The sequence below is a fragment of the Emiliania huxleyi genome, assembly GCF_000372725.1.
Source record: "Emiliania huxleyi CCMP1516 unplaced genomic scaffold EMIHUscaffold_52, whole genome shotgun sequence".
Classification (NCBI taxonomy): Eukaryota; Haptophyta; order Isochrysidales; family Noelaerhabdaceae; genus Emiliania; species Emiliania huxleyi.
In genome coordinates, this window is record NW_005198091.1 from 571,784 (window position 1) to 595,901 (window position 24,118).

Here is a 24,118-nt window from a genome sequence, read left to right on the forward strand (position 1 = left end):
GCGGTAAAGTCAGGATCAGGTACTACAAAGGCCAAATGGCCCACCCAATGAGGACGGATGGTACAACAAATGGCATCGAGTAGGCACGCCCAACGGTCGAGGTCGAGCTACCCCAGACCTTCCAGTAACCGATGAACAATCGACGATCGAGAAAGGTCTATTAGTTGCTGGAGGGAGGGGGGCGGCCCGCCGCTCGTCTCCCGCCCGGCTCCTTGTAGCCCTCCTTTGACCTTTCACCCATCTCCACTTTTTCTCAGGCGTCCCGTGCACTGTTTGACGTATTCACTTATTAGGCGCTATGCACTACCTACAGTTGATCTTCGCACTACCACTAGCGACCCGACTCGAGTCCCCTATTCGTCTCCTCGACTTCGCTAGCACCGCTGCCTTGCTCTTCTCCTTCGCCCCTGACGCCGCCCTTGGTGCTTGCTCTTCGCCCCTTCTTCTTTGGGCTCGGCACCTGCTCCACCTCCCCGCCGGCGTCCCCGACGGCAGTGCTCGCACCCTGTCCAAGCATGGCAAGGGACAGACCCGAGGGCGTGAGCTCGGCCAGAGCGCCTGGGGTGGCACCCACCGGACCCCCGCGACTCGAAGCCGCCGCCGGGTCAGATTTGCTCATCGACGCAAACTCGTCGAGCGCCAGCACCATCATGTCGTCCCCGTGAGGCGGCCCCCGGTCCCGGTCCCGCTGGTGCCGGGACCAGCCTGCAGAGTCTGCTGAGCTGCGCGAGAGCGTGTCCGAGCAAGCCTCGTCCATATCCATCTCCATCCGTTGGTGCCGGTCTGGCACCATGCGGACAGGCCTCACACCACCGACTGCTTTCCTCCCCGAGCTGCGCTGTGCCGAGGCGATGCGCCGGGTCCTTCGGCCCGCCGTCCGAGCCCCGCACGCCACGCCGAGGGCGCAGCACAACAAAAGCAGGGCCGCCAAGATCACGGCCATCGACGCCCAAGTGCCTGCCGTTAAGCGTAGTCTGCTCATCGTGTCCCACGAGTAGGCCGCGACAGTGCAGCTCTCCGTCGGCGTCACCACGCCAATGCTATCTGAGCACCGCGCCGACTCGCCGCTCCCGCCGGGGCACTGGCTCGAGTCGCAACACTTTGCGAACGCAAGCGGCGTGATGGCTTGGCTCGGGTCCGACTCTAGCACGACGCGGCACCAGCCCGGCCTCGCCCTCACCGCCCCTCCGGCGGGGCACTCTCCGCCCTCGTAGCAGACGGAGCACTGGAGCGACTCACCCAGCAGCCCGTTGCTCGCGTACCCCGCCTGGCACCGGCACTGCACAGCGCTCGTGGAGGCCACGCCCGCCGTGGTGGAAAAGAAGGGACACTGGCTGCACTGCGCTAAGCCTGGCGAGTCGCCGTACCAGCCCCTCGGGCAGGCGAGACACCTGCAGTCCGAGGTGCCGCGCGGTGAGCAGTGCGGCTAGCGGATGGGCGCTGGCGGCATGTGGAGGTAGGGGGAGGGGGGGAGGGAGTGCAGACTGCAGAGGCACCAAGGCGAGTCGGGCCCCGCCGCATACGACCCGATGGGGCAGGGCTCGCAGTCGTTGCTGTACTCGGAGAAGGTGAAGCCTGGCCGGCACACCGCCTCGTAAACCGCCTCGAAGCCTCCCGACACGTCCGAGCCGTCCGAGGTGAACTGGACCAACATGCTCATGCCGGTGGACGTAGTCGAAGGCGGTAGCATCTCGCCCGTGTAGCCGTTGCCGTTGAGCCGAGGCGCGAGGACGTCGGAGCCATCGAAGAGGAGGACACGGTCCGCGGGATCGAGGATGTGCAGAGAGGAGAAGGAGACGCGCACGTTGGCGTTTGCCACCGCCGGCTGGATGAGCCATCGGCAGTCCACGTTCGAGGGGTACTGGTGGCTCCCGTCGCCGAACGAGCCGCGCGCCGCCGAGAGCGTCAGATTGCCCCCGCAGCCGGGTCGCAAGCTCCAGACGTCCGAGAGTGGTGCGTGCCCCGTGCTGAGACCGCCCATCAGCAGCGCCGACGACGCGGACGCCAGCGCCGTCGCTCCCCAGCGCGGCTGCGGGGCGTCCGACATGGCGATCGGGCGTGTCCACGCGAGCTGACCCGCCACCGCTGAGTAGACGGAGAAGGACCAGAGGTCGGAGAGGATATCGCCCGCGGCATTGACGCCGCCAAAGACAAAGACGGTGGCCGTGCCGGCCACGTACAGCATCGCGTGCCCCTCCCGCCCGGGCGGCTCGTCGGTGCCAACCAGCACGGGCGCACTCCAACGGTTGCCGTGCAGGCTGAGGATGTGCACGTCAGAATACATCCTCTGCGTCAGGGCGAGCGGGTTGACCCCTCCAAAGACAATCAGGTTCTCAAAGGCGGCGCACGCTGAGTGCCCCAGCCGCGGTGGCGGCGTCTCCCCCGATGGCGAGAGTGAGTACCAGCGGCCCTCTGGCTGCGTCGCATCTGCGTTGAAGTGCAAGGCGTGAACGTCGCTCAGGCCAACGCCAGTGGCATCCTGCCCTCCGAAGACGACCATGCCATCGGGATCGCCCGGCACAAAGGGCAGCTTCACCAGCGTGGCGGTGTGGCGCTCCCGCTCCGCGGGCGGTGAGCCGTCCGAGGTGACGCCGGTTGTGGCCACGGCGACCGGCGTGGTCAAGACAGTCACAATCTGCCAGCGGGGGAGGCTCCGGTGCAGGTCGAGCATGAAGACCGTCTGGGTGGTTTCGGGGCTCAGCGGCGCGGCCGTCGACCCCGTCGACTGCGATCCACCCCACAGCACCGCCAGCTGGTTGGAGAAGGCTGCCATCGGCGCGCCGCGGCGGGCGCGTGGGCGCAGCCCGGCGGGGGAGAGCTCGAGCCAGGTGCCGTCGCCGACCGCGTACATCCACAGGTCGGCAAAGACGGAGCTCGTGTCGCTCCCACTCATGCCACCAAACGACCAAACCCGCTGTCCGCTCACCACGGCGGCCGAGACGGGGTGCTGCAGCACCGCCGACGTGAGGGCGCGCGCAGCTGGCTGCGGCTGGGCGCTGCAGCACTCTTGCTCAAAGACGAGGTACTGCTCGGCGCCGGCGGCCACGAGGGCCAACGCGGCCAGCAGAGGGCGCCCCACTACCTGATGTGTGGTCGGCGGCATTGCGCGGCGTGTTGTAACAGATTTTTCGGTTCGTTTTATGCGTTTTTAAATGTTTTTTATGCTTACGTACATCCCCTTTAGCAGGTCTGCTGACAGGGTTTGCGATGAGGAGCATTTTTACGTAGCTCTTACGAACATATCCGAAGGTGGAGCGATGGTATTTGACTCTTGCGTTGTGTTTGTGCCCCGACCCGCGTCCTCGCTTATTTTCTTGAGGTCGTCTTCACGGCTTCGGCCGAACCGGACCCCGTGTCGAGGTTCGGGTTTGCGTGTGCCCCAGTGCCCGCCCAACCGCCGCGTTTTGGTTGAGGTGTCCGTCGCGCCGCACGCCGGTAATGGCCCCTTTTGCGTGCGTAGCCGCCCTCCTGTTCCTGCCTAGCGTGGCTGCGCTTGGCGAACCCCTCGCCGGTGCGGAAGACGCTCTCCTCCCGACCGACCGCGGCACCACCTTTGGCTCCAGCCCGACCTACAGCTATCTGTACACCTACGAAGGTGAGTCGTCCGGCCGCGACGCGAGATCATCTGGCCGCGGCTGCGAAGACATCTGGTCAGCGAGCAAGTGCCAAAAGCATGCCAACAAGGGCCGTTGCCATCTTGGTAAAATGCAAAAGAAGTGCAAGGCAACCTGCGGCTTGTGCCCTCCTGAAGAAGAGAAGCCCGACTCGGCTCTCAAGGAGGGCGTTTGTACTGTCGGCGAACCTTGCTCGACACCTACCGCCTTCATGAGCGCGGCCGAGGCGCAGGCCCGCACGATCATCGAGAAGAAGGCGCGACCCGCACACGCCCACTGTAGCAGCAGGCGCAGCTACAGTCACCGCCCTTGCCCTGGCCGCCCCTCAACCGCAGGCCCGGCTTGAGTACCTGGACGTGTCTACTCCTTCCTTCCTCATCAAAAGTTCACTCGATCGCGTCTACGAGTGGCTCGGCCAGTTGGACGCCAGCCGCGCGGGACAACATCACGAAGACTACAATCCTACTATGCCTCCCATTGGTGACGGCTACAATCCGACTCGGCCTCCCCTAGACGACTTCAAGCCGCTGTGCGAGACCCTCCCCGCCTCGCATATGTGCCAGCTCATGGACGAGGCGCTGCGCAAGGACCCGTCTGCTACCTTTGAGGTCACGCCGCTGCCGGGGCTTGAACCAGACTCCTTCACATATACCTTTGCCGAGGTCCATCAGTGGAACCCCTTGGCGGACTTCCGGGAGATGCCGGGCGGGCTCCTAGGCTTGGGCTTCCCCAGCGACGCTGGTGCGCTGCCAACTGGCATCTGGACGATGACGATTCTCGACGTGGCAAGCACGAGGAGCGGCTCTACGCCAAGCGACCCAGTCGACTGGCGTCAAAGGACATTCACCCTCTCTGCGCTCAAGAATGGCGCGTCGGGCAAGCCCACTGCCCTCGAGTCCTCGAGTGCAGACCCTGTCTGGGACGTGGGTCGGTATCCCGACCAGATCATGCCGGAAACCAACACTGTCCTCTACGGAGTCACCGTCCGCTTCAACAAGCGGCCCTCGGTTGAGTGCCCAGCAGCTGCGCACAACCGCACCCGTGTCCGCATGACCCTGGTCACCGACCCAATGGGCAACGATGAGGCGGGCATCGGCCAGTCGCGCGCACCTGTCACCACTAAGCCCCCGAATGAGCGCCGGAAGCTCTCCATCTATCCGTCCGGCGTGCCCTACGACTCGAATGACGAGCGCAAAGAGGTCCTCTACCCCAACAACTTCTATTGGGGCTGGTGCAGCCTCCCTCAGCGTGCAACCGCCCGAGGACGGGTCCCAGACACCCATGCCACCTTTCTCATAGGTCGACGCTCGTCTCGACTGGCAATCGTTTCGACCGCTGGTGCTCCGGCACCATGATCTCGCCAACCGTCCTGCTGACTGCCGCCCACTGCATCGCCTCCGGCGGCTCGGCCGACTCCGCCGGCGGCACCAATTGGCTAGCCCAGCCACAGGAGAACGGCTGCGCCCCGCTTCGGCACACATGCATAACTTAACTCACGTCCAGCCCCCACCCGGCAGATCTGTGTGCGCGACGTGCAGCGGACGACACCGACGGCAGCGAACCCGACCGAGGAGGATTGCGTGAGCAATGGCGGCATCCTCGCGACGTGGCGCAAGATGACCACGTTTGTCAAGTGGACACGCGATTGGGACGCTGATTGGGACATCGCCTGGATCACTCTGTCGGACCCTGTTGGGTACACTAGCGGCTGGAAGGGCATCCGCACCGCCGAGTACGCACCGGGCACCATCCTCAACGTGGCGGGCTATGGCGGCGACTGCCCTTCGGGGGGGGATTGCTCCGACAACATGAAGACCATGGCGTGTAAGATCGAGTCGGACTGCACCAACAGCCAGCGCTACTACTACACGTGCGACACCATCGGCGGTGCATGGGCGAAGCCGATGACCCGTGCCCGCGTGTGTGAGAAGGGCTTACTCGACGTCACCCTGCTTAGGCATGAGTGGCTCTGGCGCCTACCTCTACTACCCCTCGCTGCCCGTCCCTGACAACCGCTTCGTCATTGGCGTTCACGCCTACGGCAGAGCAGCTTCGCGCTCCTGCCACACCATCCGAAACTGTGCACGCCCTTTCACGGTGCCACTTGCGATTGGATAGGCTTCAACAGCGCGACGTGTGGCGACCCCGTGGGGTTCAACCGCGCTGTCCGCATCCGCCCCAACATCCTCGCCACCATGTGCGCCAACACAGATGATATGTTGTGTTTTTGAGGCGCCGCAAGGCGCGCCGTCCGCAAGGTCTGAAAGGGCCTCGAACTAGGGCTCAAGCAGCCCTCGAACAACCGTGCTTGTGGCCACGCCGCTACTATCACATCTTCGAGTCACATCTCCAAACCGCCAACGCGCTAGGCGCGATCCATGCATTCTTAGAGAGGCTCCGGCCGAGGTAGTCGTAGTGGGCGGCTGCCAGCCAGCGCCCAACGGGAGCGGGCACCTGACTAACCTTTGGGGTAGTGGGGAGAGGTAGACGCGGTCAGCACTTGGAGCACTTGAAGAGAGCCCTTGCGACTTGGGGTCTTGGCGCCGTGTATAGCGGTTTCTTCTTGTCCTGGACATGTTTGTATTTAAGGACTGATACTACTCGGAGTGACCGGGGCGGACATACTCAAAAGAAATCCTGGTTTCGAGGACGACGACGCGCTCGACGCGCTGCTCTTGCTCGCAATGCTAAAGCCAGTCAAGAAGGTGAAGGTGAAGGCGAGGCCACTCGTGGAGGAGGCGGAGGCGGAGGCGGAGGCGGAGGAGGAGGCGCAGGCGTCGCGCCCAATCCGGCAGCAGGCGGCCGTCTCCAATGAGGCGGCGCTGCAGCTCAAGCTGCAGCAGCTGACGGGCGGCGTCGACCCGGAGGCGGACGACGCCGCGTGGCTCGACTGCCTCGTGGTGACGGCGCCCGAGCCGCTCGGCGTGGAGGACGCCGAGGACGACCTCAAGCGCGAGCTCGCCTTTTACAACCAGGCGCTCGGCGCCGTCAAGGTGGCGCAGGCGCGCATGGACCGGCTGGGCGTGCCGTACCGGCGGCCGGACGACTACTTTGCCGAGATGTCCAAGTCGGACAAGCACATGGAGCGCGTCAAGCGCAAGATCATCGGCGAGCAGCAGGCGATCGCCGGTGCCGAGCAGCGGCGAAAGCAGCGTACGGCCAAGAAGTTTGGAAAGGCGGTGCAGGTGGCAAAGACGCAGGAGCGGGCGCAGCAGCGGAAGCGCGAGATCGCGTCCGTGACGAGCGCGCGCAAGAAGGGCGTCCAGCTCGACCCGCGCTCGTTCGACGGCGGGTTTGACGAGCCTCCCGCCAAGCGACAGGCGCGCGCTGCCGCCCGCAGAGCCGCAGATAGCGCACAGAGCTGCACAGAGCCGCAGAGACGCACCCAGGACGGGGCGCCGCCACCGCCGTGCGGGAGGAGAGTGCGAACCCCCCCCACCTCCCACCCTTCGCCTCCTCCCCTCACCGCCCTCGCCCTCTGCGTCGCCAGGCGAGCGGCGCCTCCAAGCGCGAGCGAGCAAACCAGCGGTTCGGAAAGCACTTCAAGGACAAGCGCAACTCGGCCGAGTCGTCGGCGGACATGAGCGACTTCAACGGGCGGAGAAGCGGCAAGGGCAAGGGTAAGGGCAAGGGCAAGGGCAAGGGCGGCGGCGGCGGGCGCGGCGGCGGGCGCGGCGGCAGCGGCGGGCGCGGCAGCAGTCGACCAGGCAAGGAGGCGCGCCAAAAGGCGCGGCAGTGAGAGAGCAGCGCGGCGGTGGACGAGGCGTCGCGCTCGGCCCGAGCTACGCGAGTTTTCTTTCTCGTGTTCCCGCGTTATCGAGGCTCGCGCCCCCGTTATTGCTAGCTCTGATCGGTGTGCCAAGTCGGTTCCTCCGGTTTATCTCTCCGTGGTGGCGGTTGTCTAGTCGTGTGTCGTCGCTTTTGGAGAGTCAATGTGTTTTTGATGCCACTGACTCAACAGCTACGTGTAATATACTCGATCTCGATCGTCATCGAGGAACAAGACACGGCGCTGCGACGGTGTATCATTCACTTTATGCCACCGTTGGCGTTGCATATAGGTCCGGATATATTATACGATGCAACGCCAACGGTGGCATAAAGTGAATGATACACCGTCTCACCGTCGCAGGCGCACAGGCACACGCGCCGAGCCCGAGGGACATGTACCATGCCTAAAAAAAATGTGGAAACCGCTTATACCCGCGACGCGCGACGAGCCGCGTCGCGTAGAGATCCATCATCCATCCATGCTTAGCGGACGATCCCTCAGATCCCTCCCTGGCGGTCCGTGCCCGGTTTTTTTCGCGGTATCCGCGGCGGGATATGGCGGCTTGGCGGGATACGGTCAGATATGGAGAGATACATCAAGATACCGCAAGAAAACCGGCCAGACTAGGGCTTCCCTCGGCCCCTCTCACACGTCAAACACACCACGAGATCGTGCAGGGCGGGGGTTTAAATATGTAGAGGCAGGCGGCCGGCAGGCGTGACACAGCCGAGGGTCGACGCCGGAGGCGCCTGCGACGTTGCGACAGAGGGCGTGCGCCGCTTCGGCGGGGTAGGCAGCGTCCGACGGGCGCGCCTCGGGGCACGAACCCCTCCCGCGGCCTGCGGCGGCCCAGGCGCGCGGCTCGCACACGCAAGCGTTGTACCTTCCAAAGGCGGTGGCCGGGTCGCTCGCCTCGGAGACGTTGAAGCTGGGCCCGAGCCCGGCGTTGTACGGCTGGGCGGCGCGGATGTCCTTCGCGCCCGCCGTGGTGTGCAGGTGCAGGTACCACACGTCGGGCACCACGTGGAAGCACTGAGCCAAGCAGCCGCTCGCAGCAGTCGGCTCCTGGAGGAGGAGGGGCAGGAGGGTGGGGAGGGACCGGCGCGAGGGGCGTGTGCTCGAGTGTGCCGCGCCTCGTTCTCCGCGGCGCAGGAGCCGAAAGCGTCGAGGCGCCGCACCTGCCTCAGCCCGCCAGCCACGAGGTCCTGCAGCAGCCCGCAGGCGCTCGCAGCGTCGCTCGCGATGAGGTCGGCGAGCGACGGGCCGGGCTGCGGCCCCGGCCGGCGCGCCGCCACCACTGTCGCGTCTCCTCTGGCCGCGTCGGGCCGCGAGCAGCAGTCGGCGACGTAGAGCCGCCGTGGCAGCGAGAGCACGTGAGCACCAACCGCCTCACACCGAGGGTCGCGGCTCACGTCGCAGTCCTCGCCGTAGCCGGAGCCCAGGTCGGCCGCCCAGTCGGGCACATACCCATACTTTCTTTCGCTCGCGTTGCCAGAGGTCGATCCGAGCGCGATGGCAAATGCTCCCGACGCGTGGACCATCGTCGCCGAGTGGCCGCCGTCGAGCGACACAAAGTCGGCCCAGCGAGGACATGACTCCTCCAGCTCACGCAGACGCGGCGTGCCCGGCTGTGCGTGCGCTGCCAGCGCCGCGTAGGCACAGAAGCACCGCTCGCGCGAACCGTGGTGCTCCCACGAGGAGACCACTTCTTCGCCGGGCCAGGCGGGCAGGGAGCAGGGCGGAGGTGGCGAGCGGGCGCGTGCAAAGAGGGAGGCGAGACAGATCGACACGGCGCACGCCAGAGTGTAGGAGTGACGGCCGCGCATGCACTTGCGCATCTCCTCCACCTTTCGGAGCCAGGCCAACGCGCTGCTGGGCGTTAGTTGCTGGTGATGAGGCGCAGTCGTGCGAAGGCCATGGAAGATATCGCCCTCAATTTTACTCTCTTTGCGTTGCGTGTTTTCTTTCAGCGATCCCACGACGATTGTGGGGCGCCTTAGGCTGCATACATGTTTCCTCGCTCACCGTATCGTTTGCTTTCCGTGTTTCTCTACAGCACCCTCTCGTTTCCTCTCTAGTTTCCCGAGGCAAGCGAGCGCTAGTGAACGCCCAGGGAACCGATATGTATGCCTTACAGTATTTTTATACAATACTCAGGTTCCGCTAGCAAGTCATGAACAGGGTAAGGGAGGGAGGGAGAGCAAACAACTGGGAAGTTCACAGCTGAGCTTACCCAGAGAACTCCGTTCTCACCCTTCGCCACAAGCGAGCGCTAGTGAACGCCCAGGGAACCGATATGCCATCCCCAACCGCCCGAGCGCCCGAGGTGGGCGCTCGGAGGCCGGAGGCATGAGAAGGCCGACATGCGCGCGGGGCGCACGAGCGGCGGAGCGAGAGCGGGCTCGCGTATGCCGAACAGCTCGCCGACAGCATCGTCGCGACCGACGCCGCCGCCGAAGGCGGGGGGGGCCGCGGTGACCACCGCCGCCCACGTCGTCCTCCGACGAGTCGGCGTCGGAGTCTGGGGGGGGGTGGGAGGGTCGGGGCGCACCCGCTCGCGGTCCTTGGCCGCCTTGCCGCCCGCTCCGCCGCCGTCGCCGCCGCCACCGCCGCCGCCCGGTGGGGGGTCTCCCCCGTCCCCCCTCGGGCTGTGCGGCGGGCTGTGCGGCTTGAGCCTCGAGCCGCTCGAGCTGCTTGCGAAGCACTCGCAGCTCCTCGGCCGAGTCCACGGGAGCGGGAGGCGCGGCTGGGGCCCCGTCGGTGCCCCCGCCAGCCCCCGAGGGGGGGGGCTCCTGCCCAGAGCCTTCTTTGGCCTCTGCGGGCCGTACGTCTTGGTCAGCGTCGGAAGCGCGCTTCGGCGCGGATTTGCCCATATCGTTGGGCGCACGGAGCTCGGAGGGAAGGAGAGGTGGGCTCCTGCCCGAGAAGGTCGCGGGACCTGCGCAGAGCTCGCTCTGCGTGATGCCACTCGAGCTTGGGCGTGCACGCAAGGGCCACGCGCAAGCAAGAGCAAACAACTGGGAAGTTCACAGCTGAGCTTACCCAGTGCAGAGTGCAGAGAACTCCGTTCTCACCCAAAACTCCGAGAGAGAGAGAGAGATTTTTATTAACCAACAAGAAATCACGACTCTCACAGTGATTGGGGCTCGGCAGCTTGTTAGCCCTCAGCCGAAGCTGGGTCCGGTCCCGTAGCCGAGAGAGCCCGCGCCGATGAGTTCGACGCGGTCGGGGGGGCCTGCGGAGAGGCCAGCGAGTTGGCGATCGCTGTACTTCATGGTGTCATCAAGTGACTGGCTGACTCGCCAGAGGTCGATACTCTGGACGACCCATAGGATGCCACGAATGCCTGAAGGAGAGGGAGGCGAGGCCAGAGGCAGGCTCAGCTGCTCTCGGGTGATCCCGCTTTGGTGGCTGAAGGACCCGATGGTCCTGTCACATTCGTGTTCCGAGTCGTGGGGGTAGAAGAATTCGAGGTGGAATCGAGTCAGCACTTCCTTGTAGTACAGCGGACCGCCAGGCTCGCCGGCAGCATCCGCAGGGAGGCAGCATATGAGGCACCAGTCTTCTGGAGAGCTCAACAGCTGCGGCCGCGATGGTAGAGTCGGCCGCGGTTCGAGCGAGCAGCTTTTGGCTGCGGGTTCGAATCGCGGAAGGCTCATGCCCTCGCGGAGCGACGCGGGTCGCGCGGCGCGCGCGTGTGCGAAATGCGACAACGAAAGACGACAGGCGCCTGAGCGCTGTACGCCTGAACTTTTGTCGCCGCACTCGCCACCGCCGCCATCTTGACGAGCAGCGCGAGCGCGCTCGTCGGCGGCCAGCCGTCGCGGGCCGGGCCGAGCCCGACCTCAACCGGCCGCGCCGCCGCAGCTTCAAACTCCGTGGAAATCAGCTGGTTTGGGGTTTGGCAAACGCTCAACATGGGCGATCCACCGCTTCCTTTTCGGGACGGACGAAATGATCGCGGAAAAGCGGGACCGCATCGCGACATCGGGGGGGTTCACCATACATCGATATATGCCGAGCCTGCTCGGCCTGCGCGCGCGCGCCTCGCCCGAGCGCAGCCACCTGCGGACCTGGCCAGCCTGTTCCTGGCTCGTGCCCAGCCTCTCCTTCCGCTGCCGCCGGCCTCGCAGTCCCGCCAGCCATCACGCTGCAGAGCCTGCGTAGACGCCACAGACGCCAATTCTGCAGCCCACAGCCCAGGCAACTGAGGGCGAGGGCCAGCAGTATACGACGACGACATCTCACACCCCGCGCTGGCCAGCGCCATCAGCCCCTCACAGCCCGGCCCAACCTCCCTTCGCCTCGCCTCCAGTGCCTCCAATCAAGACAACAAAATCCCACAAGACCGGCCACGGCTACGACCTACGTCAAGGCGCATCGCGGTTTCTACCACGACGCGATCTTTGTCAAGCGCAACAACTTCAACCTACTGCTCCACGAGACGTTCGGCGGCGGCTTCTCGCCCACCGCCGTTCTCAAGCTGCGCCGCCTCGCGCGCAAAGTCGCGCGCGGCAGCGTTGACCGCACGGCCTACTCGCCCAAGTACTCGCTCTCTTTTATGTCCCACCATGCAGAGCGCATCTCTCTCTCTGTTGTGCGAGGCGTGAACCGAAGAAGCGCACCCAGAGCGAGCCGGATGGTCGGCATCGGGCTACGGGCTAGAGAGCCCTGACCCCTAGCTAGGGGGGGTGCGCATTCGCAGGGAAAGGGCCGTAAAGTAAACACGGGTCTCCGAGGGTTGGCCCCGCACTTGGAGCACTTGGAAAAAGAAAGAAAGAAAACAGACAACCCAAGGGAGGGATGGGAGGACGGTACGCCGCCACCACACAGGGATTTTAGGGGAGAAGTGTGGTGCCTGGTGCTAGCCGTCGCCCACCCTCGGGCGTCTACCACTTCCTATCTCTCCCCGCAGTTCCTCACCAATTCTCGCAGCGACCTTCATGCTACCTCGCGTTCTTCCCACTCTCGTCGTTCTCTCTCCTGCTGGAGCACTTGGAGTGCAGTCATTTTCTGAGAAGAATTCTTATTTGGGATTCAATGCTGTCTTCGGGTGCTGTCTTCGCTCTGCTCTGCTGCTGCCTCGCCCTGCTGCCGAGCTCGTCTGCGCTCGTCGCAAACCCGCGCATCGCGTCGACCGCGAGCGTGGCACGTCGCACAAGTGTGCTTGCGGCAGATGCGACAGCGGAGCGCAAAGCAAAGCTCGCAGCCTTCAACGCCGAGCAAAAGGCGAAGCGGGCTGCCGCGGCGGCAGCTCGTAACGGAGGCAGCAAGGCGGCCGCGCCCAAGCCCGCCTCTTCGCCCTTTGCTGGCCTTTTCGGCGGCGGCTCGAAGCCCGCGCCGCCGCCGCCGCCGCCGCCGTCGCCGCCAGCCTCGATGTTTGGGTTCGGCGGCGGGAAGGCGGCTCCCGCCGCAGCCAGCGGAAAACAGGCTCCGGCCAAGAGCCAGAGGGCCGGCGGGACCGGAGTGGACGAGAAGGCTCTCAAGGCGCGCAAGGCGGGCCTCGACGCGCTGAAGGTGCTCGCGCGCACCGCGCGCGAAAGGCAGGAGCGCGAAAAGTCGCCACCGCGCGCCAAGCCTCCCGCCAGGCCTCCCGCCAAGCAGAGCGGCGGGACGAGCGCCTTCTCGCTGCCGCCGCTGTCGCTCCCAGCGATCCCAACGATCCCGATGCCCGCGCCGGCAGCGCAACCTGCGCCGCCGCCGCCGCCGCCGCCGCTGCCTGCGCCGCCTGCGCTCGCGCCGCCGCCGCCGCCCGGTGCGGGCTTTGACCTCGGCGGGCTGGTCGCCACCTACTCAGAGCTCGCTGCGGTGAAGGTGCAGCTCGCATTGCTCGAGCAGCGGGACGCGCTGGCCGCCAGCGTGCAAGCCAAGGTGGAGGACGCCCGCGCGGCGCCGGCACGGCTCGCCGCCGCCGCCAGCGACCAGGCGCAGCGCGCTGCCGCCGAGGCGCAGGACCAGGCGCAGCGTGCAGTCGCCGAGGCCAAGGCCGCGCCCAGCCGCGCTGTCGCCGGCGCACGAGACGCGGTCGCTTCGGCAAAGGAGGAGGTGGCCAGCCGGGTGAAGGGGGAGCTGGCCGCGGCGGAGGCGAAGGTTCAGGGCCTCACCGACGGCGCCAAGGAGCGGCTAGGGCGCTGATCGCCGACGCGAAAAGGGGGCCTCTAGACTTCGACTGAGCGTTTATCGTTCTCGCATCTCGGGGTTTTGGATTGGCCATATGCATATCTCGCTCTCGCGGTCGCCTGCGGCTGCGCGCGTGTGTGCGCGCGCCGCGCGCGGCGCCGACGACAATCTCGGACCGATCTCCACTGCACTCTGCAGGATCCACTGCACATGCGTTCGCGGCGTCCGGTGAGCTCATCTCGAAGCGGCGAATTGTAATAAAACGCTGTACAACACCGAGACTCTAGCTCTCTCGCGATATATCCCGCACACACGACAACATCTCTCACAACGCACCTCTCCACAAAATACGGTCGATACACGGCACGACGTCGTGTGCGTGCATCGGGCGGCCGGCAGCGAGTCGGTAGGGGCGCGACGGCGCGGCTCTGCGCTCGGCTCGGGCAGGGCGCGGCCATGGCGGGACGGCGTAGTAGTGGCGGCGGCGCTCCCCCCAGCCACGTGCGCGCGTGCATGCAGGGGAATGCGCATGTGCATGCACGCAGGCGCGCTGACTTCCGCGGCAGGGCGCTCTACTTGAAGCCGCCGATGCCGGTGGCGATGCGGAGCTGCTCGTACGACACCCAGAAGACGAGCTGCCACGGGCCGAGGCGCAGCCAGCCGGGCACAAAGCCCTTGTACAGGGCGAGCGGGCCCTCGTTGCGAACAACCTTGGCCCAGCAGTCGAAGGTGCCGTTGTACGGCATGGTGCCGTCGGGCAGCTTGGCCTGCCCCATGATGCGCGACTTGGCCACGTCGGCCGGCGTCGAGCAGAGCGAGGCGACGAAGCCAGAGCAGATGGCCGAGGCGAGGTGGCACTTCAGGTTGTCGCCCGTGTAGACGACGATGGCCTTCTTGGCGGAGTCGTAGGTGGTCAGCTCGCCTGCGTGGGGGCGGGCGGGCGGGCGGGGGGGGGGGGGTGGGAGGCGGGCCGGCGGTGCGGCGGTGCGAGGCCGAGGCGGCGGCACCGAGGTTGACGAGTGCAGCGCGCAGGATGGCGGGGGAGCAGCCGGCGTAGAAGCCGCCGATGCCGGCCTCCGCCTTGATCTTCGTGAAGGCGTCGAAGAGGCCGGTGTAGCGTGGCTTGTCGAGCTTGCCCGCCGCGACCAGCCGCCCGTCGCCCTGCATGCGCACCTTGATCAGGTCGCACGGCACGGCGATGGCCTGGCCGATGCCGCCCGCAGTCATGCCCGCCGCCATCTTGGCGAGGAGGGGCGCCTGCTCCTTGGGCTTATCGCCGCAGAAGAAGGCGCGGATGTACTCGTACCCGATCGCGCGGAAGCCCGTGTACGGGATGTGCCGCGCGATGGCGGGAGTCACGCCCGCATACAGGCCGCCGATGCCCTCGTTCTTCATGATGTTGCCCATCATGCCAACGAAGCCGTGCTTGGTGCCCACAAAGTCCGGCTGGCCCTGCAGCTGCAAGCGCGTCTTCGTGATGTCGATCGGGACTGCGCGACGGCAGGTGCAGGAAAGTGAGCTGCAGAGCTGCTTGCCGCGCAGGCGCCGCGCACAGGTGCAATTAGCGGCGCGCGCCGCGCGCAGGCGGATACGCAGAGGCGCGCGCGGCAGAGCCAGGGCGGCGGGCTGCGGGCGCGGCGGTGCGCGCATGCGCGGGGCGGCGCGCACAGGTCGCGCCCTCCGCCATCATCGACGACGTGCCGGTCAGGACGAATTTCTGCGCGATTGCCGCGAAGCCCTTGGCCTCGCCGCCCGGCATGGCCTGTGACTGGGCCGGCGCCTGCGACGAGCGAAGCAGGGCCGTCGGGCGCGGTGTTACGCGAGGGATGCGCCGCGGGGTGCAAGGGTATAAGCGCCATTTGTGCAGAGCTTTTCAGAAGCTTGTGGAGCACGCCGACGAAGAATAATAATCTAGCCGCCGTGCTGGCCTGGAGCCGTCTCCCATCCCTCAACCTATCTGTTTTCTCTCTTTCGTGTTAGTGCCAGTGCGTGCCAGTCTTGTGCGTGTGCTGTGCGAGGGAGTTTTGTTGTGAAATTCCAGAATTCTCTTGTTGACTCTCCGTCATTCGCCTGTCCTTCTCTCTACTCTCCCCACCCTCCCTCCTCCCTCCAACACCCAAGTGCCAAGAGCCGAGGAGACCGCGGACGCGGGCGCGAATGACCAGAAGCTGGCCCAGCCGCTCGAGGAAGTGCGGCGGTACGTCCCGACACCGCCGCCTTCACCCGGGGAGACGGCGGCGGGGCCGCGGCCGAGGAAGTGGAAGAGGGGAAGGCGGGCTCCGCAACCGTCACCTGACCATCGAAAGCGAACAGAGGGAGGATTCTCAGTGACAGTGTATGTATGTAGCTCTTACGAACATTCCCGGCCACCACGTTCCATCTGTGATCCTGTGTGAGCTCTGTGTCTTGGTTTGCCAACAACATACCACACCACGTTCCGTCAGCATCTCCACTTACGCGACACAAGTCGTTACGCTTCCAGAGCACAAACCACACAAACACAGACATATGCGCCCCGCGTCGGCGGACTCCGGCGCCGGCCGACCCGCCTCACCGTGCCGCGACTCGACCAACAGCTTTGCGCGATCGCATCAGCGCGCGCAGGCCAAGATGCACCGGGCGGCCCGCGCGAGCTCCGCAGACCGGCGCGCCGGCCCGAGGTGGAGCGCCCCGCCCCTGGAGGCGCGGGGGCTCAGGCTCGCGGCGCCGCGTTCGAGAAAGTGTGAGACGGGTGCGTTCAACGACTTTGTTGACCTCCTCTCCGCGTCCACGGCCGCCGAGGCCGCCACGCTCGTTTCCGAGGCGATGCGCCTGTGCCTGCCGAGGGATGCTGCGGCCGGGGGCGGCATGAGCTCCACCGCGGCTTTGCAACGTGCCCTGTCGGCTCCGTCGCTTGGCACGTCGTCCATGCTGGCCGAGCAGGTCCAGATGCGTCGCGCGCGAAGCATGCACGGGAGTGCGACCCGCTTGCAAGCTGCGTGGCGCGGCCGGACGATGAGGAGGGTGTGCCGCTTCTTGCGAGCGCAGCTGGCCAGGCACCGGCGGCTCTGTTGGCTCGCCGACCTGGAGGAGATGACGCTCTTCCTGCGGCTTGCGGACGCAGCTACATCAATCCAGGCCACCTTCCGTGCACTCCGAGACGCAAAAAAGCACGGCGTCGTGCGCAGTGCCACGCAACGGCCTCACGCCACCCGGCATGCAGTTAGCGGGCGGCGGCTTAGCTGGCGCGACTCGTGCTCGTCGCTCCCACTCTGTGATGTGACGGTCTACGACCCCCCGTGCATTGCGGCGTGGCCGCAGCCGCGGTACGTGTGATGTTTTCCCCCAGCTTCGCACTTTCCGGCCCTATATGTTGCACGTTGATGTGACCACTGAGAAGGAAGACCTAGAGATTGACAAAAGGTCGCAGACCGATGAGAAGGGGCACAGTACAAACTAAGGCTCGACTTAAAGAGATAACTCCTTTTTTTTTTGGACTCTTGACGCGAGGCTCGAGGGGCGAGACCGACGAGAGGAGGCACCCACGAGCGTTCGTATAAGCGCGAGCGGCACGCGCCACAAGGTACACACGAGTAACGAGAGGATAGGGCTGCCCTCACTTGCGCCCATCCTCGGGACAGTTTGGCCATCACGCAGGCGAAGCCTTCGACGCCAGGAGGCTTCGCGTCACGAATGGTGGGGTGCCGAGGTGGACGCCTCGCAACCCCTTTGGCGCACTATTTCGGGCGAGCTCAGCCCGAGCTGCGGCGGCGGTGACAGCTGCACTCGTAGATGGCTGGGGCGGGTGCGTGTCGCGCTCGCTCGAGCGAGTAACAAGACCCTGTGGTGCCATAGCAGCCCTGGACTCCTTTACGGCATTGGGTGAGCTCACGCACAGGCGCGTGTCTCGCTCGCTAGCCGTGCGGGCAATGGTAGCCTTTCGGGCGCCGGCGGCAACTCTCGCCTCGTATGCACGCGCGGCCCGATTCGACGGCATCGTCGGGCGAGCGGCTGCCACTGCCCGCATAGTCATGGATGACCCCACGCGAAGACCTGAGAGTTGCTCCCCTTCGGCCCGCTGTATGTGCGCGGCGGTGTTGTCGCCCTGCCGGCGTGTGCGCGAGGCGGCGGCATCAGTCCTGGCCGCTGCGTGCTCGCCTTCCCTCTTTTGCGAGTGGCACGTGGCAGCTGCGGGCGGTCCTGCTCTGCCCGCCGATGCCTGACGCAGCTCGCCATCCTGTGCCGGTGCACTGCGGGTCATCGACGGCGAGGCCTCCTCGGCCTCGGTCCAGCCGGGTGTCTGCTGTTCCGGAATCGCCGGCTGCATGTCGCCCTCGAGCTGGTCCCAGCCATTCTCATACACGCTCGGACTGCTCTCGCCCGGCGCCCGGCGGTTATAACCGAATGGCGGGGAGCGTGGCGATGAGAGCGCGGCCAGCACCGCGGCTGGAGGGCCATTCAGGGCTATCCTCGGCGGCCTGCGATCAGGCGAGGTTGCCCACGCCGACACGCGTTCCATATCATTTCGTTACGTTGGCGGCGTACGGAAAGTAATAAAAAAGAGGCTGGCCACGCACATCATGCTGCGCTTCGCGAGCAATCGCGTAACGGGAGGCTCGCTTTATTTCGCTAGAATTTCTACTGTGATTTTCAGTGTATGTGGCTGTTACGTACATTCCAGTAGGAGGACTCTCTTTCTGTTTTGCCCAACATACCTCACACGGCGAGGCGGCTTCGTTCTCCGGGACCCGCTCGACGGTTGCGTCGGGTACAACGCTATACCCGCAGGCGGTTACATTTCTGAACGAGCTGCCAATGTCGCGTTACCTCCTCGGCGCGCTGCTGCTCGATGGCGCCGCGGCGCACACCAACATGGTGGGCATCATGCCGGTCGTGGACACGGCGAACAACGATTTTACGCTCTCCATCGTCTTTGGCACCTACCACTCTGGCGCCGCTCCCGAGGGCGCGCTGGCGCTCTACTCCTGCCCCTCCACATCCACCACTGCTGCCTCCTCGTGCACCACGCTCGCCTACGGCGAGGGCGGGTCCGCTGGCAGCTCGACCAACGCCCTCGGCGCTATAGCCGACGTGGGCAACGTCGTCTGGCCCGCCAACCCCACCGCCTCCGACCTCCTCTCTGTCGGCTTCGCGGCGCCAGGCGAGGTGGCATTTGCGCTCGGCGGGACAGTTGTGGCGTACCAACAGGCCACCATCGGAAGCAGCATCCCATGCACCGCCGCTCGATTCAGGGTGGACTACGATCCCGCGCCCGCCTCGCCTACCGTGGCCAAGTCTGCGCTCGGCCAGGATTACATTCCCTGCGCCACGGGGACCATGGTTGGGAGCTGCGGCACCTTCGACATGACCAACACCTTCGTCGATGTCGACTCGTCCTGCAACGTGGTCCTCGCTGGCATTGTGGGCGTGACCTTCCCTCCGGCCCCACCGCCATCGCCGCCTCCATTGCCCTCGTCACCGCCCTCCACGCCGCCTCCATCGCCGCTCCCGCCGAGCTCGCCGCCGCCGACCTCGCCGCCGCCCTCCGCGCCACCCTCGTCGCCGCCGTCGGATACGAGCATCGTCGTTATCGTCGTCCCCATTGTCATCGGAGTGCTTCTCCTCTGCGCCGTTGGCGGTGGCATCTTGTACATGCGCCGGAAAGGCTCCGCGAAGGAGAACCTGCCCGAGGCTTAGGCGGCCGCCCCGTAAACGGTCGAGCCGGCCGGTCCCGTCTTGGGTCTCGACCTCCAGGGATCTGTGGTCGGAGGATCTGATTCTGGCTAGGGGTGAAGGGGCGGGCCGGGAAGGCTCGCGCCCCGGCCCGTTCCTCGCGGGAAGAGTAATGGAGGAAGACGGGCGAGATTACTTGGGGCCATGTGGGTTGCGGGCAGAAAGAGAGACTCGGGTGTGTCGTCAACGCGTGCAGCTAGTGCTGCCGCTCAGTTGAGCATCCAGGCTCTGCGTGTATCGAGCACTTCTTATCGCGAAATCGCGTATCCGGATTGCTAAAAGCGTTCTCGTCATGGTTCTCGTGCGCCGCCTCGTGGCTCGTGGCGCCAACCGCCATCGGCTCTCAGGCGCGCGGTATCTCGCGAGTGGTGTCGCGTGTCCAGGGTGGGGCGCGTATGTGGCGGGTGGGGCGCAGGTGGGGGGCTGCCCCGGTTGTGAAGTAGCACCGCTCTACACGCGCTGTACACACAAATCAAAACCCACGCAAAGCGTGGACACATGCATGTGCATGTCCCTTCTCAGAGACCGCTTTATTTATTTTATTTATTTAGCACTTCCACAATGCGATGGCTGATGCGGCTATGACAACGAGCTCTTCCAGGCGTGGACCGTGGAACGGCGGCAAGATACGGCGAAAGGAGCTCCAAGGACTTGCCGGAGGAGGTGGTGGCTATGACTTTGGAACTTTGCCGGAGGTGGCGAGCGAAGCAAGAGCGGTGTGCGCGCGTCAACGCTGCGCGGCGGGGCTGCCTCCCCCGCGACCCCAGCCCCTCTCGCAGCCGCAGCCGTAGCCGCAGCGCCCCAACTCTTGCCGCTCTTCTGTGTCGGGTAGTCACGAGGGGTGAGGGGACGGATTGAAGATCCCTCACACCAAGATCGTGCAGGGCGGGGACACATGTACATGTGCATGCACATGGACATGTGCATGCACATGTCCATGTCCATGTCCATGTCCATGTGCATGTGCATGTGCGTGTGCATGTGCATGTCCCTAAATCCCATCTCGTCTCAGAGTTTGACTGTTTCATTTTTCCAGAGGACCCCCCCTCGAAGCCCCCCCCCCCCCCTCCCCTCGGTCCTCTCCCTCTGTTCGCTTTCCGATGGTCAGGTTGCGGAGCCCGCCTTCCCCTCTTCCACTTCCTCGGCCGCGGCCCCGCCGCCGTCTCCCCGGGTGAAGGCGGCGGTGTCGGGACGTACCGCCGCACTTCCTCGAGCGGCTGGGCCAGCTTCTGGTCATTCGCGCCCGCGTCCGCGGTCTCCTCGGCTCTTGGCACTTGGGTGTTGGAGGGAGGAGGGAGGGTGGGGAGAGTAGAGAGAAGGACAGGCGAATGACGGAGAGTCAAAAAGAGAATTCTGGAATTTCACAACAAAACTCCCTCGCACAGCACACGCACAAGACTGGCACGCACTGGCACTAACACGAAAGAGAGAAAACAGATAGGTTGAGGGATGGGAGACGGCTCCAGGCCAGCACGGCGGCTAGATTATTATTCTTCGTCGGCGTGCTCCACAAGCTTCTGAAAAGCTCTGCACAAATGGCGCTTACCCTTGCACCCCGCGGCGCATCCCTCGCGTAACACCGCGCCCGACGGCCCTGCTTCGCTCGTCGCAGGCGCCGGCCCAGTCCTAAGAAAGAAAGAAAGATATTGGACACGCCAAACTGGGGATGGAGAAGGCTTCCCAGCAAAAAAGAATTTTACAACAAAACTCTCTCTCACGACACTAGGCACGGGACTGGCGCGCACTGGCACTAACACGAAGAAAGAAAGTAGAAGGAACGCCACACCATAGCGCCAAACGAACGAGGGGATGGGAGAAGGACAGCGGACAGGGCTTCGAGCAGGATCTCGGAAGGACGATCAGGGGCACAGGCAGGGGAATAAACAACGGGAGCGGGGGCGCATCGACCCGCACGACATACCACCCTCTCTCGTACAGGACAAGGTTGCACCCGGGTCCCGGCGACGGGGGCAGGCGCGGGCCTGGCGCGGGCCTCCTACTGGAGGGTGCGGCGACCGGCGCGGGTGCCGCGCCCGCCGCTCGCCAGGCGATTGCCAACTTCGCTGCCGCGTCTAGACTAGCACCGGCCGGTGCTGACGTGGAAGACGGCGGCCATCCGCGCGTATCTAGTGTGCGTGTGTCGGTGTCTGCAGCCTCCATCCATCCTAGACGTAGCCTAGAGCCTACCTACGATTTAGCAGTAAGTAAGGCGGCCGGCTGGGGGGGGGGGGGGGGGTACGGTCGGCTGGAAGCCTGGCTGTCAGCAGGGTAAGGATCTACACGCGGCCACACCTCCCGCAAGTCCGAACCCCAGTGAGAACACAATGCTTGGCCACGGCCACAGCATCGGCGACCCGTTTTCTGAAGACACGGCGGAGGTGGCGGCGGAGGTGGCGGCGTGGGCTAAGAAATCTTTGGCGCTGCGCGAGGCAAACTCGCGCGAGCTTGAGGCGGCCGCCGCGGGGAGCGCCAATGAGAATGCCCGCGCTGAGGAGGAGGCCCGCGCTCCGGTGGTCGAGCAAGCGAGCCAAGCGCACGCACCCGAGGAATTGCCCGCCCTTGGACCCAGTCCGGCCCGAGCGGCGGATGCGGAGCCCGCTCCTTCCGATGGGGCCGCGGCCGGGGGAGCGTGGCGTGAGGAGGCGGAAGAGGAGGAGGAGGCTCCGCGAGTCGCAAAGCAGGTGCCCCGCGTGACCCGTGGCCGCAAGCGGTACCGAGGCTTCCGGTACGAGGCGCGCCAGGACACGCGCCAGGCGCGGCGGCGGCAGCCAAAGGTTGTCGTGGTTGGCGCGGGCTTTGCTGGCGTCGCGGCGGCGGCGCGGCTGCAAAAGGAGTACGGCTACCAGGTGGAGCTGCTCGAGGCTCGGGGCCGTATCGGCGGGCGCGTGCACTCCCTCCTCGACGGCGAGGGCACGACGGTCGAGCTCGGCGCGGCGGTCCTGATGGGCACGCGCGGCCACCCGCTCGCGACTCTGTGCCGAAAGCACTCTGTCAAGATGGAGCGGCTCGAGCCGAGCTGCCCGCTGCACGACTCGGAGACGGGGAGGCAGCTACCACCGGAGCTGGACGCCCGCGTCGAGTCGCTCTTCAACGACGCCCTCGACTCCGCCTCCGCCGCCGCCCGCGCGCCGCACGCCTCCGCGCTCTTTGCGTACGCGGGCGCGGAGCTCGAGGTCGAGTCGCGCGGGGAGTGGAGGCGCGCGTTGGTGGTGGCGCGGCGGACAGGCACGCCGAGGCGGGGGCCAAGCCACGGAGCCGCCTCCTCCTCCTCCTCCCCGCCAGGAGCCACACCCCCCACCGCCGCCCCGCCGCCGGTCGTCGACGAGGCGGCGGAGGAGGCGGAGGCGGAGGCGGAGGTGGAGGTGAGCGCGCGAGTCACTCGCGCCTCGCCCGTGCCCCCTCTAGTGCCCCCTCCGGTCCTCACCGCGGCAGCGGCCGCCGCCGCCGCCGGTGAGCCTCCGCGGCGGCGCGCGGACTCGGAGTACTCCTCCGAGACGCCTCCGACGCTCCCCTCTCCGGGAGAGCCTGCTGCCGACCTGGCCTCCGAGGCGCTTGTGCGGTACCTGCCTCCGGCGGAGAAGAGGGCGGCGCCGGGCAAGGGGCGGGCGGAGGAGGAGGTGGAGGAGTGGATCGCGCTGCCCTCCGCGCGCCTCCGCCCACCCGCCCTCGAGACGGCTCTCGCGGGGGCGCTGCGCGCCCGCCGCGCCGCCTCGGCGGCCGACGACCTCGGAGGCGAGGAGATGGCCGGGGCGGCGGAGAGGGCGCTGCAGTGGCACCTCGCCAACCTCGAGTTCGCGTGCGCCGCCTCACTCGGCAACGTCTCTGCCGCCGAGTGGGACCAGGCGCGACCAACCCCACGACAGCGCGCCCTCCCCTCCCCCTTCCTCCACCCCCCCCTCCACCGCCTCCCTACCACCCGCCCCCTCCACCGCCTCCCTACCGCCCGCCCGGCGCGAGCAGGACGACGCCTTCGACTACGAGGGCGACCACGTCCTCCTGCCCGAGGGCGGCTACCAGGGCCTCCTCCACAGGCTCGCCGACGGCGTCGAGGCTCGCTGCGGCATCACCGTCACCGGCATCGAGATGCGGGACAACCCGTCCGGCGCGAACCCCGCCCCCCTCCCCCTCCCCCGCCCTGCCCCGCCCCCGCCCCTCTTCTCCCCCGCCCCTCCCACGCGCTGGTGGCGACCGCCCCGAGACCCCCCCCTCCTCTCCGCGCCCAGGCATCCGCGCCGTGTGCAAGGAGTCGAACGAGGTCATCGCCGCCGACGCGCTCGTGCTGACGGCGCACCTCACCATGCCTAGAACCATACCCGCCCTCACCAGCCCGCCCTCACCAGCCCGCCCACACCATGCCCTCCCACACCACGCCCTCCCACACCATGCCCTCCCACACCATGCCCTCCCACACCATGCCCGCCCCGGGGCACACCAGCCCGCCCGGGGCACACCAGCCCTCCCGGGGCACACCCGCCCTCCCGGGGCGGGTCGCGGACCTGCCGATCGCGTGCCCCCACGCAGGTGCCGCTCGGTGTGCTGCAGACCCCGCCAGAGGCCGGAGGGATCCGCTTCACCCCGCCTCTCCCGCACCGCAAGCTGGACGCGCTCGGCCGGCTCGGCTTCGGGCTGCTCAACAAGGCTGCGCCGCCTCGCCCGCCTCCCCCTCCCTGCCCGCGAGGCGACACCCGCCCCCTTGCCCCGCAGGTCGCGCTCTGGTTTGACGCCCCCTTTTGGGGCCGACACTCCGACTTCTTCGGCCGCACTGTCGCCGACCCGCAAGACCGCGGCCTCTTCTTCCTCTTTCTCAACCTGCACCGCGTCTCTGGCCAGCCGGCGCGTCGCGGCCTCCACCTCCTCCGCCCCCCACGCCACCCCCCACAAAACACCCCCCCACGCACAC

General features: G+C 66.4%; 9 protein-coding genes across 9 annotated transcripts in view; 5 read left to right on the forward strand and 4 right to left on the reverse strand.

Annotated features, from left to right (window-relative positions):
• Window positions 1-331: 331 nt before the first annotated feature.
• EMIHUDRAFT_103735 (hypothetical protein) lies at window positions 332-3,103 on the reverse strand (the record flags this gene model as incomplete). The annotated part of the gene is made up of 3 exons (XM_005766263.1): window positions 332-1,267; window positions 1,392-1,440; window positions 1,497-3,103. The coding sequence occupies 3 exons, from the start codon at window positions 3,101-3,103 to the stop codon at window positions 332-334; spliced, it is 2,592 nt and encodes an 863-aa protein (XP_005766320.1).
• Window positions 3,104-4,081: 978 nt separating this feature from the next.
• On the forward strand, window positions 4,082-5,106 carry EMIHUDRAFT_212459 (hypothetical protein; the record flags this gene model as incomplete). Its single annotated transcript, XM_005766264.1, has 2 exons — window positions 4,082-4,845; window positions 4,914-5,106. 2 exons carry the CDS (start codon window positions 4,082-4,084, stop codon window positions 5,104-5,106), a joined length of 957 nt encoding a protein of 318 aa, XP_005766321.1.
• A 124-nt stretch (window positions 5,107-5,230) lies between these two features.
• EMIHUDRAFT_212460 (hypothetical protein) lies at window positions 5,231-5,845 on the forward strand (the record flags this gene model as incomplete). The annotated part of the gene is made up of 3 exons (XM_005766265.1): window positions 5,231-5,501; window positions 5,572-5,694; window positions 5,733-5,845. 3 exons carry the CDS (start codon window positions 5,231-5,233, stop codon window positions 5,843-5,845), a joined length of 507 nt encoding a protein of 168 aa, XP_005766322.1.
• A 453-nt stretch (window positions 5,846-6,298) lies between these two features.
• EMIHUDRAFT_66660 (hypothetical protein) lies at window positions 6,299-7,353 on the forward strand (the record flags this gene model as incomplete). The annotated part of the gene is made up of 2 exons (XM_005766266.1): window positions 6,299-6,874; window positions 7,168-7,353. The coding sequence occupies 2 exons, from the start codon at window positions 6,299-6,301 to the stop codon at window positions 7,351-7,353; spliced, it is 762 nt and encodes a 253-aa protein (XP_005766323.1).
• A 610-nt stretch (window positions 7,354-7,963) lies between these two features.
• Window positions 7,964-9,299, reverse strand: EMIHUDRAFT_437061 (hypothetical protein). Its single transcript, XM_005766267.1, has 2 exons — window positions 8,520-9,299; window positions 7,964-8,451 (listed from the first exon to the last, which is right to left on the reverse strand). The coding sequence occupies exons 1-2, from the start codon at window positions 9,222-9,224 to the stop codon at window positions 8,032-8,034; spliced, it is 1,125 nt and encodes a 374-aa protein (XP_005766324.1). The 5' UTR covers window positions 9,225-9,299; the 3' UTR covers window positions 7,964-8,031.
• A 1,175-nt stretch (window positions 9,300-10,474) lies between these two features.
• Window positions 10,475-11,275, reverse strand: EMIHUDRAFT_356904 (hypothetical protein; the record flags this gene model as incomplete). Its single annotated transcript, XM_005766268.1, has 3 exons — window positions 10,475-10,663; window positions 10,823-11,017; window positions 11,062-11,275. Coding segments are annotated over 2 exons (409 nt in total), but the record flags the coding sequence as incomplete, so codon positions are not given.
• A 1,487-nt stretch (window positions 11,276-12,762) lies between these two features.
• EMIHUDRAFT_212464 (hypothetical protein) lies at window positions 12,763-13,521 on the forward strand (the record flags this gene model as incomplete). Its single annotated transcript, XM_005766269.1, has 3 exons — window positions 12,763-12,903; window positions 13,186-13,257; window positions 13,339-13,521. The coding sequence occupies 3 exons, from the start codon at window positions 12,763-12,765 to the stop codon at window positions 13,519-13,521; spliced, it is 396 nt and encodes a 131-aa protein (XP_005766326.1).
• Window positions 13,470-15,379, reverse strand: EMIHUDRAFT_437063 (mitochondrial carrier protein). Its single transcript, XM_005766270.1, has 4 exons — window positions 15,363-15,379; window positions 15,175-15,286; window positions 14,514-14,996; window positions 13,470-14,428 (listed from the first exon to the last, which is right to left on the reverse strand). Exons 1-4 carry the CDS (start codon window positions 15,363-15,365, stop codon window positions 14,079-14,081), a joined length of 948 nt encoding a protein of 315 aa, XP_005766327.1. The 5' UTR covers window positions 15,366-15,379; the 3' UTR covers window positions 13,470-14,078.
• Window positions 15,380-18,300: 2,921 nt separating this feature from the next.
• Window positions 18,301-24,118, forward strand: part of EMIHUDRAFT_464657 (hypothetical protein) — a gene marked incomplete at its 5' end in the record, with an annotated part of 6,612 nt that continues 794 nt past the window's right edge. Inside the window, 5 exons of the mRNA XM_005766271.1 lie at window positions 18,301-18,906; window positions 21,597-23,036; window positions 23,179-23,315; window positions 23,740-23,749; window positions 23,923-24,051. Coding sequence (XP_005766328.1) covers window positions 18,301-18,906; window positions 21,597-23,036; window positions 23,179-23,315; window positions 23,740-23,749; window positions 23,923-24,051 — 2,322 coding nt within the window. The remainder of the gene's footprint in view (window positions 18,907-21,596; window positions 23,037-23,178; window positions 23,316-23,739; window positions 23,750-23,922; window positions 24,052-24,118) is intronic.